We start from the raw sequence: 16,681 nt of genomic DNA on the forward strand, positions 1-16,681 counted from the left end.
TGCTTTGACCACCCTGCTAACCTGAACACTGCCTCTGGGCTCTCCTTTTTCAGCACCCATTTTCCCTCTGGAGGCTCTTTGATACAGGGTGTCAAAATCTTTTCCACTTCAGGCAGCGCCCCTGCCCCCAACCCCCCTAGGTGTTTCCACTCTGATTCCACTTGTTCACTCCTTTGCTGTTGCAATGGGTGCCCTCTCAGTGGTTCAGTCCCAACCAACTTCTGGGGGTTAAACTCACAGGCTCCTCCTCACACCCTTTCACCTGAAAGGTTAACCCAGTAACTCCAGTCCCCAGGCTCTCCACCTCTGGCCATACTTTTCCTGGTCCCCTTTCTTGCCTTTCTAACCCTTTCTTTAATATGAGTCTCTCTGGCTGGGCCCCGGGCTTCTCCCTCCTCGTCACCACAGCAACACTGCCCCCCACCCCGCCCCCTCCTCAGTTCTGTCTCTGCAGTCACGCCCACATCTGTCTCCAGCCTGCCCTGGCATGTCTGAAAGGACCCACACTGGCCTCTACATCCTCCTCCAAACCTGCTCCCATCCACTGTCCCATAGTGGGTTCCTTCTCCCTAGGAAATGGGGTGAGCCCTCGGGGAGCTTACAAGCCTCAAATTACTTGTTTCCCTGGATTCCTTCACTCCTTCCTCACCTGTCATCTCCCCCAATCCACCCCCTGGAAAAAAATACAGCCCATTGGTCACTACCACCTCTATTCGGCTTCTAACCACACTTCTCCAAACCCCACCAGCCCAGACCTGGCCTTTTGGCCTCAGTCTCCCCATCCAGGGGCCATGGGAGCTTCCTAAAGCCAAACATGACCCTGTCCTCCCCCTACCTAGAACTCTCCAAGGTTCCCCACTGCTCCTGGTCAACTCCCCAGCCCAGCACTGAGAGCCTTCTGCAACCTGGCCCCTGCTGACTTCTGCTATCTCACAAGCCCCCTTGAACTTGTTCCAACCAGTTATGTTTTACTGGAAATGCCAGGCCCTTTCTGCGACCTCAAGGCCTTTATACAGGCCTTGCCACCTGCTTTGCTCCCCTTTGCCCCACTGACTCATCCTTCAGGTCTCAGCCCAACCTCCTCTTCCAGGGAGCCCAGCCTGCCCCCCAGGCTGGGTCAGGTGGCTCCTCTGGGCCCGCCAGCCCCTTGTTTTTCCATCACAGCCCTAATTAATCATTGTAGTCTAGCTCATCAGTCCTATCACTCTGACCGGGCTTCACCCATTACAGCCCTGCTCCCTCTGGCCTATACTCCCCTACCTCAGTGCCAACCACTCTGGTCTAAGCCCCATGAAAGCTTACTTCAGTTGGCCACTAGCAAGGGCCTGAATCTCATTCCTGCTCAGCAAATAGCTGTCAAATTAATTTCTGCAAACTTTACTTGTCCCAATATGTGACAAAGCGTAGATGGTGCATGGGATGGAGGTGTGGGTGAAAGTGACTCTACTACATATCTACCCACCTGGGCTGGGGGAGTGCCCGGTCTACTCCCTTTTCAATTCAGTCAGGGTGGCCAGTCAATCACTTGCACTTTCCCTAAGACACCTGTGGAATCTTTATTCACTAGGGGCAATGAGAAAGTGTGGTAGATGGTATTTGTCCCATCCGAGGGTAAATGTTCCCTCAGAAAACACCAACACTGTCATAGCAGAGCTGAACAGAGCTGTGCTTAGTGCTTTCCTAGGCCCAGGGTTAAATCACATTATGGCAGGACCTCAACAGTCTAGTGGAGGGAGGGAGGGGGCAATTGCCCTATCCCACACACTGGGGATCCCACTGGGAACACCAGGGCTGGGGAGCACTTTCCTGAGTGAGCAGGATTTGTATCAAGGTGGAGTTTAAGCATGATATTAAAATTCAAAACCCTGCTTCTTACATCCCTCTCAGGAAGGGGGAGGGGAATGGGGCAGGGAGCTGGCCCCACTGGACCAAAGAAGGGCTGGGGTGGCGAGGGTGGCGGCCAGGAAAAGTCCAAATTGTGGGGTTCAAATGCTCTATTTGGCTACGGCTGTCTCTGAACTCCATCCTGAAAAGACTCAGGCCAGGATTTGATCTGAGGGCCACCAAACTGAGTCAAAGCACCGAGGAGCTCAGAATCACAAAAGTGTGCCCCAGAGGTTGTGATTGGACTATTCATTCTGCAGCAGGGATCCCTCGATGGTTGTAAGCAGGGAGGGTGAACTAGTAGGACTGGGGTTTTGGATCAGTCCCCTTGGCTGACATATAACGGGTGGATCAACGGAGAAGAGTAGGGCCAGGTGCCTAGGAGGTGCCCAGCCAGGGAAGGGCCTGTGTGGGAGAGGGCCAGGTGGAGACCGTGGGAAGTCAAGAACCCTCTCTTGGATTCTAGCTCCTCTCTATCCCTTGCTCTCTGAGGGCCCTGGTCTCTGCCACTGCTCAAAGATCATCTACTTCAAGCCCTCAGTCTACCCGGGGAAAACAAGGAGCTGCGGATCTGCTCCAGGGACACAGGACAAAGCAGGGCCAGTTAGTTTCCCAGCGTGTCCAGCTGGCTCTGGGACACAGGTGAACACTGTATTGGTAGATAGTTCCAGAGAGAGATAGAAGCGGAAACAACTTTCCAAATACTGTTTACTTCACTAAAACCTGGAGACAAGGAAAGGCATGTGAACATCTGGGACACCAAGCCTAGGAGTGCACATTGACAACGGCGACATACAAGGCCAGGGTGCTGAGGGCCAGCAGCCCTGTCACCACTGCTCGGGCCAGCAGTGCTGTCCAGCTTCCCAGGGAACAAAGGTGGACGAAAGTCCTGTGGGGATACATTACAGTGAGGAAAGGAGAACAGATAACCCCCCCGCCCTCATTTCCACGGAACCTTAAACCCCACCCAGCTCACTCCATGACAAAGGCCTTGTAGATGCTAAGGAACATGAGCAGGAGGACTGCAGGTCGGAAAGTGTGGTACAGGTCGTAGCGCGTTATCATCCACACCTGGGCAGAGGCGACGATGTAATGGACCTGAAAGGAGGCAGGTAGTCAGGGCCAGGCCTTGGGGAGAAGTACCACCCCCAGCAAACACGGTGTACACGGGAAAGTAGGAGTGCGTACCAGACTGATGTTGGAGTCAATGCTCATCTGGATGTATTTCCAGTCAAACTCAATGCCCCGGGCTCCAACCCAAAGGGGGATGCAACTGGAGAAGGCAAAAGGAGGTATTCTCCAGTACCCAGAAACCCTTAGCACCCAGAATCTGAGCCCCCACCCTCCAGAACTCCCTGAAACCCAGGTGTCCTTTCTCAGGAATCTGGGCTCCAGACGGCTGCACACACCGGGACATAATGAGCTCGGCTGTGGCCCAGCCCAGGGCAGCAACCATGATCTTGTACTCCCCTTTGCCGGCGTTCCGGGACATGACAAGGTTGAGGCCTATAAGGTCGGCCACATCCACGCTGGCCTTCATGAACTCCTGTGGGTCAGGTTGAGGCTTGAGTAAGCGCAGGTGCCAAGGGACCCCACTCCTGCACTCCTTCCCGCCTCCCTTGCCCCACTTACCCCAATGAAGTCATAGATGCCACCTTCCCAAGTGGGAAAGAAAGTGGCCAGGAACAACATCTGAGAACAGAAAACAGAGAGGTCACCTCAAGGTGAGGGGGCTAAACTATGTGAGTTTTGTGGGAAGTCAGCGTGTACATGGAGGGCAGCACACTGGGACTCTGGGCGGCTCATGTGGAGAGGGACCATCAGATGGGAGCAAGAATAAGGACCGGTGGAGAGAGAGGGTAGGGGCAGGAAGCTTTTCCGTGATTACAGGGGATCAGGGTCAGGTCTGGAGGTGCCTCGCCTGGCTGCCCAGGCGGCCTTAGCAGCACCAACGTGTGTATATGCGTATGTGTGTGTGTGTGGCGGGGTTAGCAGCTCTTAACCATACAAAACCTTTCTGAACCATACAAATGATTTTTCAATTTTACTAAAAGAGCTATGCAAAAGTTGCTTGGAGACCTCTCCTCAGGTTTCACCCTCCCAAAGTCCGTCTTCTATGTGTATCCTGGAGCTTCCCCACGCCAGTGCTGAGGACGGTCCCACAACCGGGGGATCTGGGTGGAGAGGAGTCCTGGGTCTGGCGAGCCTGGGAGCCAGACGTGCGGCTCTGGGCACCCTCACCTTGCACAGCTGCACGAAGAGGTAGGTGACCCCAGCCTGGACGCACTTCCAGAAAGCATTGTATTCGGACCTGCGGGAGCGGGCGGTGAGGGCTCGCCCGGGCCCGCGCCCCCCGCCCCCGCAGCCGCCCCGCACTCACAGGCCGCTGCACTTGTAGGTGATGAAGTAGGGGAAGTAGGCCAGGGCAAAGCAGTTCCCGAAGTGAAACAAGGTCATGGCGCCGGCATCCAGAGCGCGGGTCCGCACCTTCCCGGCCTGGCGCCCAGGCCTGGGGCCCCAGCCTCCGCCACCGCCCGCTCGGCCTTCTGGGAGCGGAGTCCGCGGCGCCGGCGCACTGACGTCACGGGCTCCGCCGCGGCGCTGAGCGCGGCCGCCGGAGCCTGCGCGGGCCCGTTATCCCTCCCGGGGCCGGCGTGGAGCCTAGGCGCCCGGCCCGTGGGTACCGGCCGCGGGAGGCAGTGTGGAGGGGGCCTCGATCGCGGACTGACCCCGCTGTGAACGTTGCAGAGATACGAGGCGCAGACACGGGGTGCAGCTGTGAGCACTCTGGTTTTTATTTCACTGGTGGCCCAGTGGCGCGGGCCTCTTTCTTGGGGAGCCAAGGGCGGGAACGAGAAGTAGAGGTGGTTCTGGCCGGTGAAGTCGGGGAAGCAGAGGTGGGGCTGTCTTGCTTTACTTGTCTCGGCTGAACATGTAGCGCAGGAGGTCCACCACCCGGTGGCTGTACCCGTATTCGTTGTCGTACCTAGGGAGGGGGTAAGAGTGACCAGGGGATCCCTCCCGATCACCCCCAGTTTCCCCCACGTTCTCTGACCCCTTCCTCCTTACCAGGAAATGAGCTTCACGAAGTTGTCGTTGAGGGCGATGCTGGCTTTAGCATCGAAGACGGATGAGTGGGTATCGGTGATAAAGTCCGTGGAGACAACCTGGGTGTCAGAATTTCGAAGGTAAGTGTGGGTCGCAGAGCAAGGACCTCCAAAAGCTCAGGCTCTGACTCTTAGGCATATTGGCCATCCATTCATCTACAGTGTGTGACAGAGCCCTACTGTGTCCAGGCTCTGGGGAGGAGGTATGAAGAAGGCACATGGGGGCTTTGCTGGTGGGGGAGTGGCCAAAGGCCACAGGCCACAAACACCCTGATGCTGCACCAATAAGTATCATTTTCTGGGAATAATGCAGGCACTTGGAATGGCTGGCACAGAGGCCCTTGAGGGGAGGTGTGGAGGCTGGATCTGGATGACTTAGGAGGGGCTGGCCAAGTCAGGCCCTCAGCGGTATCTGAGGTGGAAGGGCTGCAGCACAGGGGCTTGGAGGATTTTGACCCTGGTGTGGTGGAAGGCCACAGGAAGCTTTGTAGCAGTGGGGAGGCCGTGATCTGATTTTGTTAAAACAAGAGGTCCTGGTGGCGGTGTGAGGATGGACCTGCAGGAGCTAAAGCAGGAAGACAGCACCAGAGATGACACTACTGGGAATAAAGGGACAGCGACATCCACTCCTCACAGGGAAGGCATCTGGCCATGAGCAAGTGTTGAAAAATGGGATCTGTTGTCTTCTTCATTAAGCATGTATTGAGTACCTGCTGTGTGCCAGGTCCTGGGAAGACGGCTGGAACTATGGATATAAAAAGAGTCCCCAAGTCCTTGCTTTCTTTGAGTGCATATGTTAGCAGGACCAACAGTGACTACAAAGTGAAATTTCAGGTAAGGAAAAGGGCCACAAAAAGAACATCTTGCTGAGGAAGGAGACTGGAGTAGAAACTTGGAGGAGGTGAGGACAGACTATATGGCCACCTGGGGGAAAAGCTTTCCAGACCAAAGGGAGCCGGAAGTGCAAAGATTCTGATGCAGGGAGAGCCCAGCCCTGCAGTTCCTATCTTGATACACTGCATGCAGCTCCTTGGCAAGTGGGAAGTCACGTTCCCTTCCCAGTGTGCTCCTCCCAGAGTCCCCTCTCCTTAGCCCCTACCTCATCCTCAGTGTAGGCAAGGATGCCAGCCATGGGCCCCTTGGCTGCTGCTTTTATGGCGTCCTTGATGGCTGAGTATGGGGTAGCGTGGGCCAGGCGGCAGGTCAGGTCCACGACAGACACGTCTGGTGTTGGTACCCGGAACGCCATTCCCGTCAGCTTCCTGGAGAATCCCACATTGGAGTGGGAGTCAGAACCCAGGGACTTCTCCGTCCATCCCCCTTCACTTCCATTTTCCCCTCAATAGACACCTCAAGGATTGGAGGCCAGTCTGGCCCTCCTGGAGTGTGCCCTCCACCCTCATACCCTTTGAGGTCTGGGATGACTTGGCCCACGGCCTTGGCAGCTCCTGTGGAGGCTGGGATGATGTTCTGATGGGCTCCCCGTCCATCTCGCCAGGCCTTCTTTGATGGCCCGTCCACTGTCTTCTGGGTGGCGGTGTAGGAATGGACTGTGGTCTTGGGGAAGAAGGGGGCTGAGGTGAGGCTTTCCTGCTCGTAAGCTCCCCTGCCTCTTGCCCCCAGGCCTGGGGTGGTGAGCCAGGTGTGGAGGCTGGCAGGGCCACCACCACAGACCACAGGCGGGTCACCTGCAGGCCAGGGTCCAGCCTTGCCTGAGAGTTGCACAGTATTTTAAAAGATTTCATCACTAGTGGGCCTCTCCTCCCGAAACCAGTCTCTTCCTGTTAACTCCACACACTAAGCAAGTCCTGGGAGGAAGAGGTAGAGTTTCCCTGCCATCCATCCTGGCCCAACCCTCTCCCAACTCACCATCAATCCTTCCACGATCCCAAATCGCTCATGGATGACCTTGGCGAGGGGGGCTAGGCAGTTGGTCGTGCAGGAGGCATTGCTGAAACAGGCCAGTGTGCAAGGGCATTGTAAGGTAAGTTGCAGAGCCACCCCTCCAGCTCACTTTGGGGTATGCTCATAGGCCTGGTTTTGTGACGTCAGGATGGGGATGAGAAGGATCACTGGGGTTGTCTTCAGACTGAAGGAGGCACCAGAGCTGCAACTGGGGGAAGCTCCTCATTCTCTAGAAGTCGTGCATTTCTAACAGTTTTAAAGTAATGTTAACATGGGGCTATGAAGACTTTGGGAAGGGAAGCAGATCAATGTGAAAGAAGCACCAGGGGTCTAGTGGGAGTTGGGGTGGGGGCGGGTGAGTCTGATCCCTCTCCATCACAGGCTGCCATGTCCTCTGGGTTCCACACACTTTAATGTTGCTGCCCATTACCTGACAATTTTCATGGAGCCAGGGTTATAGTCCCTTTCGTTCACCCCCATGACAAACATGGGTGCGTCTGGTGAGGGTGCGCAGATGACCACACGTAGGGCACCTGCCTCAATGTGTTTCTAGGGAAGGAGGAAACAGCACTAGTGTTATGAATTCAGGAGGTGCTTTGAGTGCTACCTCCCCCCTCCTCCGCCGGCCAGCCCTGGGCACCTCTCCCACTTACGGAAGTTTCCTCTAAGGACAGGTACACGCCTGTGGACTCCACCACAAAGGGGCTCCCGACAGAGTTCCAGGGGATATCTCTGGGCTGCTTGCTGTGGAGGGTGGCAGCACTGTCAGTCTCCCCTGGCATGGCCTCACCTTCCTACTCCGTAGCCCATGGCCTTTACTGTTTAAAAGGCTGCCCAGACACCTTCCTGCCACCATGTGTTCTCCACACATACCTTGCTGTCTCATGGATTCGACCCTGCTGGTCTTCCCTCTCATCTCAGACCCCCTTTGTGGGCCACTTTCCTTGACTGCACCACCATCCCTGTTATGTACAAGCTGCCACCTCCCAGACTCAGGCCTCACCACTCCCCTCCTCGTCCCCAGGGGACCATCCCTGACTACTCCCAACCAGGTCACGCCCTTTCTATATATGCTGTCTAGAATGTGGACCCCGGGAGGGGGAGGGCTCTCGTTGCTTCTGGTCCCCTGCCCTGGCAACCTTAACATAGCTCTCCATGCCCTTGTCTGTACCAGTCAGCTTCCGCACCAGGTAGCCTATTGCCAGAGGCTAGGCAAGTCCCTAGGCAAGAGATGCACTACATCCTGAGAGCAGTGGGGGTGGCGGGGAGGTGTAACTGCAGTCTGAGGCCACCCTGGGGTCAGCAGTGGCCAGTCGTTCACATCAGAAAGGTAAAGAGCTTTTCTGTTTCCTATTTTGTATATTTACATTTTTACTTAAAGTTTTATCAGATGTTTGTATTTGAAACATATTAAACATCTTACATTATCGCTGTTTTCTATTTGGCTCGTCTTTTCCCTCAAAGCGTTTATCAACAACTGCAGTATTTGCTTTTGTGATTATTTGTTAGCGTCTGTCTCTCTTCTAGACCACTCTTGGGCAGCAGTGCTGTTTCCTGTATCATTGAGCCTACTCCCCCCAGAGGGATTCAGTCAATGTTTGTGGGGTTATTTTTTATTAGCTGTCCTACATGTTTACTGAACACCTGCCATGTGCCCATTTTCTAAGTGCTTCACCTGTACTGAACTCATTTAACTCTCACGACCTGAGGAAGAACCACTATTACTATTGGCATTCTTCAGAAGAGCCAGTGCCAGGGCAGAGGTGAAGGGGTAGGAAGCAGAGCTGGCTGAGAGCACAGGCAGGCTGGCGCTAGGATCTGTACTGGCTGCACTGCTAGAGTGAGTGAATGAATGAATGAATGAGTTGCTTCTTCTCCCTGGGCCACCACACATGGTTCTCCCTGGTCATCTGCTCTGTCAGGCCACACTTTCTATCATCTGGCCCAACTAGCTCTTCTCTGAGGCCCTCCCCCCACTCCCCCATTCCTGCCTTCCAAGTTGGTGGGGGCTCTTCAACAAATTTCTCTGCAGTAATTGCTGAGTTGGCATGGGGCAAAGGCTTGGCACCCCAGGAGACCCCAGACCCTTCCCCTAGGCCGTCATGGATCCTGCCTTCCTGCCCAGGGACCTGTTTTGAGGATTCCATTCATTTTTCAAGGAAGTGCCGAGTCTGCTCAGAGCCAGGGCCTATGTATGCAAGTGCCAAAGCAACAGTGGTGACAACTGATGGGGCCCTCCCTGCAAAGAGGCTGCAGCCTTGTGGGCAAATGCCCTTCCTTATGCTCCCCACGCCTCTGTTACGGCAGCTGTGCTTCCCGCTATATCTTGGTGGGTGTGATCATTGTCCCCATCAGGTGCACGAGGAAACAGGCTCAAGGAAGTTCAGTTCTTGCCCAAGGTCACCTGACTAGAAAGGGTGGAGTGGGGAAAAGTACACACAAAAACAACATGGCTTATGTTGAGTGCCTGGAAAACACCCACAGTGCAGTAACGGAGAGCTGGCAGGAGTGGGGAACAACAGTTGCAGTGACCTGACAGGGCGGCACCCCGCTGGGAGTGCGCATGGAGGGGGCAGCTGGGTGGGGGTAGGGAAGAAGGGAGGAATGCTGTAAGGGGCCGGAATGATGGAGCCCCCGGCTGAGGAAAGAAAGGACATGGTATATCTGAGTAATGACTGCTGTGCTGGCGTTGCTTTTGGTGTGATTTCAACTTGGCTCAAGCAGCTCCTATGCTCACTGATGCTCCAGTCCCCTTCTCCACCCCCCCACCGCCTGCACCCAAGCCTGACCACCTCACTGCAAGCTTTCCCATTCACCCTTCCCCCCCGCACCAAATAAAAGGAGAGGGGCTGAGAGCGGACCTGCTGGGAGGAGCGCTGGCAAGCCTTGTGAGCACACAAGCAAGCACAAGTGTAAAATCAGGCAGCCCTGGGGCCAGCAGTGACTAATTAGAAATATGAAGCAGGTTTACTGCACGTCTTACAAATTTTCAGTTTTTTTGATATCTTGAAAATGTTTGTATTTGAACCATATGAAACGTATTATTGCCTTCACTTACAGATTCTAAACATACCTTTAAGTGAAGGAGAAAAATTAATATAGTGAGAACTATGTGAAAGGGGTACTAAGAAGGATTCATTGCTCAAGTATAAGAGGTGCTGAATCAGGGTCCTAAGGTGGATGGCCAGTGTGCCTGAGGTGACACAGGAAGGCTGGGGGTTGGGGTGCTTGTGGAACCCCATCAGGAGCTGGAATTTTGTGTGGTGATGGGAGGCCATTGGAGGTTTAAGAAGGGGAGTAACCAGTTGATGTTTAAGAAGGGGAGTAACCTGTGGCTGCTCTGTAAGAACTGAGTGGAAGCTATTGGCTAGATGGCGATGCCATTTCCTGGGGAGGGAGATGAATACATTTGGGGGTTGAAAGAGAATGAAGAGTTGAGTTTTAGACGAGTTGAGCTGATATGCCTGTGAGAAAACATGCAACTGTGTGTTAAACAAAAAGTATTCTTGAGTACAGTGGGGCATCTTTCTAGATTAGTGCTTCTTAACTATTTTAGGGGTCAGGGGCTTCTCTGAGACCCTCTCTCCAAACCAGTACCCAGAGGCAGTCACACACACAATCGGGGGGGTTATGAACGCCATGTGAGAGGCTGGAATCCCATCCTGATCATCTCTACAGCCCCTCCATGAATGTGTTGCAGGCGTGCATCAGACAGCAGCCCTTACCACTGGAAGACACTGATCTCCTGGTTATCCACGATCAGCTGATCTCGCTTGTATTCCACAGTCCCCTTGTATCGGCCATGGGTGGAGTCATACTTAAACATGTACGCCTGTGAGAGACAGAATGGCTCCTAGTCTTGGGTGACGGGTGGGGGAGTGAGCATCCCTAAGGAGTCCTCGCCTTGGTGAAGGCTCCACATTGCAGCTGGGAGCCTTCCGGAGAGCTCCTCTGAACCCCCTCCTCACCCCAATCCTACCCTCTGCCTGCTGCTCACCATGTATTCTGGATCAATGAATGGATCATTCACTGCCACCACCTTCACGCCCTTCTCCATGCAAGCACGCAGCACCAGGCGACCGATGCGTCCAAATCTGTTCAAGGACAACGGTTGTGGGGTTGTCCTCAGAATCCTCAGCCAGCAGGCAGAGGAGGGGATGGGAAAGAAGGGGGTCGCAGGAGGCCCCTCGAGGGGACTGGGTGGGACTCAGTCTGGGGGCAGAGGGCAACCAGCCCTGCGTGGGCCACTGTCACCTTGCCCAGATGATCTCGCCAGCCTCTTAACTGATTTTCCTGCTTTCTCACCTATCCATCCTCTACTCCGTTCCTAACCCCATAGCTGGATGGATCTTGTAGAATTTCAGGTCAGATTATGTCTCTTGGCCCTAAAACCTCCACGACTCCATCAGTTAAACCAGATCCAAATTCCTTCCCATGGCCTACCAGGCCCCTGCCCGCTTTCCACGAGATTCCCTCCTCTTCTCCCCTTCTTGCTTCACACCAGATGCACTGACTTCCTGCCTGTCCTTTGCACACTGACCTGCCACCTGTACCCCAGAGCCATTGCTTGCTGCATGACTCTCACTCAGGACTCACTCCCTGAGGCCTTCCCTGACACCTCAGCTAACAAAACACTGCCCTCTCCAGTCTTACTGTACTCCATACCGGTCATAACACACATCCCCAAACTTGTGTTCTTTTTTTGATTGTTGTCTTCCCACCAGAATGTGAGCCTGTCTGCCTTTTCCCTGTTTCTCCAGGGTGGGCAGAATGAAAGCACTGATGGTAAGCAATGTGGTACCAGCTGCACTCTAAGCCTTCAGGGAGGCCTCAGGAGCCAGGACCTACTCACCCATTGATGCCCACAGTCAGTTTCCGAACCACAGGAACCTTAGGTGGAGGAGGTGGAGTAGGTGGAGGAGATGGAACTTTCTCCTTGATAGGCTGGGGCTCAGGCTGGGGCTCAGGCTGGGGCTTGGGCTGGGGCTCGGGCTCGGGCTCGGGCTCGGGCTCTGCCTCAATCTTGGTCTCCTGTGGGGTTGGCGGTGCTCTGGTCACTGTGGGGGGAATGGGGGCGGCAATGAACTGCACCGTCACAGTGAGAGAAATGAACCATCTTTGCCACCCAGAATCTGTTGCTGGTTTCTGGCCCCTAGTGGCCACCAGTCTAGCCCATTGTTTCCCAAACCTACCTGATCCACAGAATGAGCAGGGGGTGGGCTTGCTTTAAAATATCAGTGCCAGGGCCCTTCCCTATAGATTCTAATTTAACGGGTACTATGTATTTTTAACAATTGCTTGGGTTGATATTCTCTGTGCCTCAGTTTCCTCCTCTGTAAAATGGAGATACTAGCACTCAGAGGGTCATTATGAGGATTAAATGAAGTAATATACAGTGGTACCTCAGTTTTCTAACGTAATCCGTTCTGGAAGACCGTTCGAGTTCTGAAATGTTCGAAACGGAGGCATGGTTTCCCCATAGAAAGTAATGCAAAATGGATTAATCCATTCCAGATCTTTAAACTCAACCCCTAAAACTGCAAATTTAGCATGAATTTTACTATCTATTGATATCATAGATCCATAAAATTTACGGCGTTTGTAAACTGAAATGTTCATCAACGGAGAAGTTCGAAAACCGAGGCACCACTGTATGTAGTGCTTATCACAAGAGTCTGGGAACATTCCACATACATTAGTATTTCAAAGATCTTTTCCTGGGTTGTCTGATAATTGATGTAGCCCCGTGTTCTGATACACATCAACGGAGGCCTTTCCTAGGGAAATCTGACTCAATAGGTCCGCACTGAGGCTCAACGATCCTGTTTCTAACAAGCATTCCAGGTGATTCCTATCCTCAGAGAAGTTTAGGAAATAATAGGTGTATCATAACATATTAAACTAATAGAAACCTGATCTGCCTCCACCTTTCCACACATTCGCACTCCCATATACTGCATTTTAAAACCCTTGTGCTTGGAGGTGTGTTACCTGAGCTGCAGATGAGAGCCTGAGGAGAGGGGAGATGTAGAGACAGTAGTCATGGGGCCTGCCTGGCAGAGGGTTTCATTTTGGGGATCAGACCTGGATGTCAGCCCTGACTCAGCCACCTACCCACGGTGTGGCCTTGGGCAAGTTAAGGAACTTCTCTGGCCTGTTTCCTGTCATCACATCTGACCCTCCACTTGGGGCTTCTGTGAGGACTCAGTGAGATCGCAAGGCCCAGTAGGGGCTGATTTTAATAGAGGGGAGGAAGTCCAATACTAAGTGTTCATGTGGAAAGGGAGCGAGAAGGGGCTGGAGAGAGGCTGGAGGATGAAGGTAGGAATTGCGTTTGGTACCAGAATCAAAAGCACCGGGGAGGTGGTGGGGCTCAGAGCCAGGGGCCAACTGGCCTCTTGTCTCCCTGACCTCTCGGGGCTGCCGCAGACCTTGTGGCCTGAGGCTGGAATGTGGGTGTTTCCAGTCGCAGCACAAGTTCATAAAAATATTAGTGTTTATTGGTGGCAGAGATCCCATGATTATTGGTGACCTGAAGGATGTTTGCATTCCTTGGGGTTCTGTTTCTGATATCACAAAAGGGGAAGATTTGTTTACCTGGCTTAAGAGTGGGGCTCTGAGCGCACTCGGGGACCTTTCAAAAGAAAACTCAGGTGGTTCTCTCCCAACTTCCCCCAGCTTTCCTCTCTCTCCTCCACTCTAGGGGTGGTGTATAGGGGCTGGAGAAAAGCTGCTGCACTAGGAAGGTCTAGCCCGGAGGAGCTTCAGCAACGAAGCATCACCTGGTAGGTGAAAGAGGCACAGGCACGCTCTCAACCTATTAAAATGACTGTTCCCATTTCCTGGGTTCCACCATGGGCTAGGTGCTGTGCTGAGCTCCACCTGCACCGGCTCACAGAAGCCAGTGAGGCATGCGCTACAAATCCACTTTACAGAGGGAAAAGCGAGGCCCGAGGCCACAGGGCAAATGTCGAGCAGAAAGGGGGTTCATAGGCCTTACCCTGTGTGATGCTGCATCTTGCAGGGTGTCTAGTGTCCTGAAGCCACGCCCCACCCCGGGCAGGCCCTTCACGCCCGGCTGCCCTCGCTCGTGTTCAGTGAGGAGGGCTCGAGGGAATGGGGATTGCCCTCCTGAAGACCTGGGTTGGAAGACCTGGGTTCATCTGGTTGAGATGTGTGTGCCCCTCCGGCTGGGTGAGTTAGGGCTACACGCAGGGACTCCAAGTCTCAACTCTACTATTCCCGTGGGAAAGACCTAAGGAAGCTGCTTGGGCTCCGTGAGATAGGGACAGTAAACACACAGGCCTCGCCAGGTGGTTGAGAGGCTTCAATGAGCAAACGCTAGTAAAGCGCTTGGCGCGGCCCTGGCAGGCTGTAAGTGTCCTCGCTTCGTACAATGCGGGACGGGGTGGAGGACAAAGCCCATCAACCCCAAGCGGCCCTTCTGCACTCATCGACAGGAGTATCAAAGTGATGTGAAACCCAGTCGCCGAGCTTCTCAAGCACCCGCGACTGTGCTCAGAGATGTCCACTCGAAACCCGGCCCCTGCTTTTACCCTTCCATCGCGCGCGAGCGGCGCACAGCCCACGCTGGGGGGGGGGGGTGTTCCCGTCCCCACCACCAGGGCCATGGAAACCACTTTGCCAACAAACCCGGGGGCCGACAGGGGTGAGACTGGAGGGAAGCTGCTCCGGATGGAAGAGACCGCGCCTCCTGTCTCCTCCCTCGCGGACGCTCGCGGAAGGGAGATCCGATCCGGCGAGCGCTGCTCCTTGACCGCCTTCCCTTTCCCTCCCCGAGGGAGTTCCGGCGCCTCCCTCACCCTGGCATGGTGGTCGCAGCAGCTGGAGAACGGTGAAATTGGCGACGATGATGTCGCGTTTCGGCATGGTTTCCTACAGTTTCATGCCCCAGCTGCCCAGGGACCCGCTGAGATGTTACTAAGAAGTGGGGCCAGAGCTTCCTCCCGTCCTGTCACAGTGCCCAGTGACGTCACAGAGGCGGTGGCACGAAGGCCCATCCAGTCGAGGCGTGTGCCGTCTGCATGCTGTGCACTACTCTTCCAAGGCCACCACTGGCGTCTAGAATGGAATCCAGCTTTTCACACTGGTCCTCAAAGCCCTTTCTCCTCTCTTTCCTTAGACACATTGGCTCCCTGCTGTTCCCTGACACCCCACCCCCCATAGTCCCCCTACTCCCTTATGCCTGGAAGCCCTGATGAGGACTTCCCTGGCTGGCTGCCTCTTGGTTTCTCTCAGATGCCACCCTTTAAGTGAGGCCCTCCTGACTCCCCATCTGAAGTTCTTCCTGTTTTCAGTCATTATCTGCCATCACCTCCACCCCCTCAATGTACTCACCTTCCAGGAAGCCTTGTCTGACTCCCATCATGAGTTAGATGTTACACTGGGCCAAAACTACTCCAGGATTACACTCTCTGTTATTTTTGTGTTCCTCACAGCATACGTCTGTCTCTAAAAAATCATCTTGTTTATTCATTTGTGTTATTCCCAGTTGTCTCTGCCCACTAGACCAAGCTCTGGGAGGGCAGAGTGCTTGTCAAACTCATCAGTTTTATATCCCATTGACTAGAAGACTGTTTGGCACTTAATAGGTGACAACTCAATAAATAATACCATAATGAATAAATAAATGTCACCTCCTCGGGTTTTATTCTGATCTCCAATCTTAAGGCAACCTCCAGGCCATATTCTCACAGCACCTATTCTTTTCCTTGTGGCTTTTCATGTAGTTTGTCTTTTTTTTTTTTTTTTTTTTTTAACAGGACTTTTTTGGGGAACAGGGTGTACTTCTGGGACTTTTCCAAGTCAAGTTGTTGTCCTTTCAATCTTAGTTGTGGAGGGCGCAGCTCAGCTCCAGGTCCAGTTACCATTGTTAGTTGCAGGGGGACACAGCCCACCATCCCTTGCAGGAGTCGAACCGGCAACCTTGTGGTTGAGAGCCCACGCGCTCCAACCAACTGAGCCATCTGGCCACCCAGGAGCTAAGTGGCAGCTCATTGACTTCATTCTAGTTGCAGAGGGCACAGCTTGCTGGCCCATGTGGGAATTGAACCGGCAGCCCTGTTGCCCAGAGCTTGCGCTCTAACTAACTGAGCCACCCGTCCGCCCATGTAGTTTGTCATTTTGATTTACTTGTTCACTGTCTCCCCCATAGGGCATGCGTTCTTGTCTCTTTTGTTCACCGCTGGGCCTCCAGCACCTAGAACTGTGCCTGGCACAAAGCAGGGTTCCATAAACATTTGAAAAAGAACAAATGGACAGATGGCTCCTTGCGCCTAAAGCACTGGGGGTGGGGGCTTGCTTGCACATCTGTGACTCACAGGCAGGCACCTTTACCTGGAGGGCCAGTCGACACACAGATTTAGGGGTGTGAAGGTTTGGGCCAGGAAGGAGTCACCATCCCAGAGAGAGGTGTGGAAGCAAGAAGGGGCAGAATGACATAACCTCTTCCTTCCCCAAACCTCCATGGGAACTCCATTTGCTAAGTACCTGCTGTGGGATTGGGTGAGGGTGAGGCCTTCCTGCTTGGATGGCCCGGGAAAGGTGGAACTGAAAATAAATTGGGTGTACAGATGGGGAGATTTCAAAAACCAAGGCCAAAAAGAAAAAAAAAGATAGTAAACAAAGGGAGATCAATTTAACATGTAGGATCCAGGGGGGACAAAAGACCACACCAAACCAGGACTGAAAAGGGACTGATTTTGTACAACTTTACAATAATAGATATGAAAAGCTCAGTGTAATTAAAATATTTCTTAGAAAAT

At 53.7% G+C, this 16,681-nt stretch overlaps 2 protein-coding genes and 1 long non-coding RNA gene across 5 annotated transcripts; 1 reads left to right on the top strand and 2 right to left on the bottom strand.

Annotated features, from left to right (window-relative positions):
- Nucleotides 1-2,575: 2,575 nt before the first annotated feature.
- TMEM147 (transmembrane protein 147) lies at nt 2,576-4,448 on the bottom strand. 2 transcript variants are annotated; one of them, XM_019710671.2, is made up of 7 exons: nt 4,265-4,448; nt 4,126-4,195; nt 3,517-3,576; nt 3,294-3,430; nt 3,073-3,157; nt 2,861-2,982; nt 2,576-2,773 (listed from the first exon to the last, which is right to left on the bottom strand). In XM_019710671.2, the coding sequence occupies exons 1-7, from the start codon at nt 4,339-4,341 to the stop codon at nt 2,650-2,652; spliced, it is 675 nt and encodes a 224-aa protein (XP_019566230.1). In that variant the 5' UTR covers nt 4,342-4,448; the 3' UTR covers nt 2,576-2,649. The 2 variants fall into 2 exon arrangements, with proteins under 2 accessions (XP_019566230.1, XP_019566231.1); XM_019710672.2 differs by lacking the exon at nt 4,126-4,195 and having other exon boundaries at nt 4,265-4,411.
- Nucleotides 4,446-8,325, top strand: LOC141567641 (uncharacterized). Its single transcript, XR_012490488.1, has 2 exons — nt 4,446-4,662; nt 4,957-8,325. It is a non-coding gene; the product is annotated as an uncharacterized LOC141567641 (long non-coding RNA).
- GAPDHS (glyceraldehyde-3-phosphate dehydrogenase, spermatogenic) lies at nt 4,656-14,991 on the bottom strand. Of its 2 annotated transcripts, XM_019710665.2 has the most exons (11): nt 14,720-14,989; nt 11,749-11,953; nt 10,894-10,990; nt 10,622-10,728; nt 7,550-7,640; nt 7,327-7,445; nt 6,861-6,942; nt 6,397-6,548; nt 6,091-6,253; nt 4,954-5,051; nt 4,656-4,870 (listed from the first exon to the last, which is right to left on the bottom strand). In XM_019710665.2, the coding sequence occupies exons 1-11, from the start codon at nt 14,784-14,786 to the stop codon at nt 4,798-4,800; spliced, it is 1,254 nt and encodes a 417-aa protein (XP_019566224.2). In that variant the 5' UTR covers nt 14,787-14,989; the 3' UTR covers nt 4,656-4,797. The 2 variants fall into 2 exon arrangements, with proteins under 2 accessions (XP_019566224.2, XP_074171913.1); XM_074315812.1 differs by lacking the exons at nt 7,327-7,445; nt 7,550-7,640 and having other exon boundaries at nt 14,720-14,991.
- Between the last annotated feature and the right edge of the window lie 1,690 nt (nt 14,992-16,681).

Source organism: Rhinolophus sinicus, linkage group LG11, assembly GCF_036562045.2.
Source record: "Rhinolophus sinicus isolate RSC01 linkage group LG11, ASM3656204v1, whole genome shotgun sequence".
In the NCBI taxonomy this organism is placed as follows: Eukaryota; Metazoa; Chordata; class Mammalia; order Chiroptera; family Rhinolophidae; genus Rhinolophus; species Rhinolophus sinicus.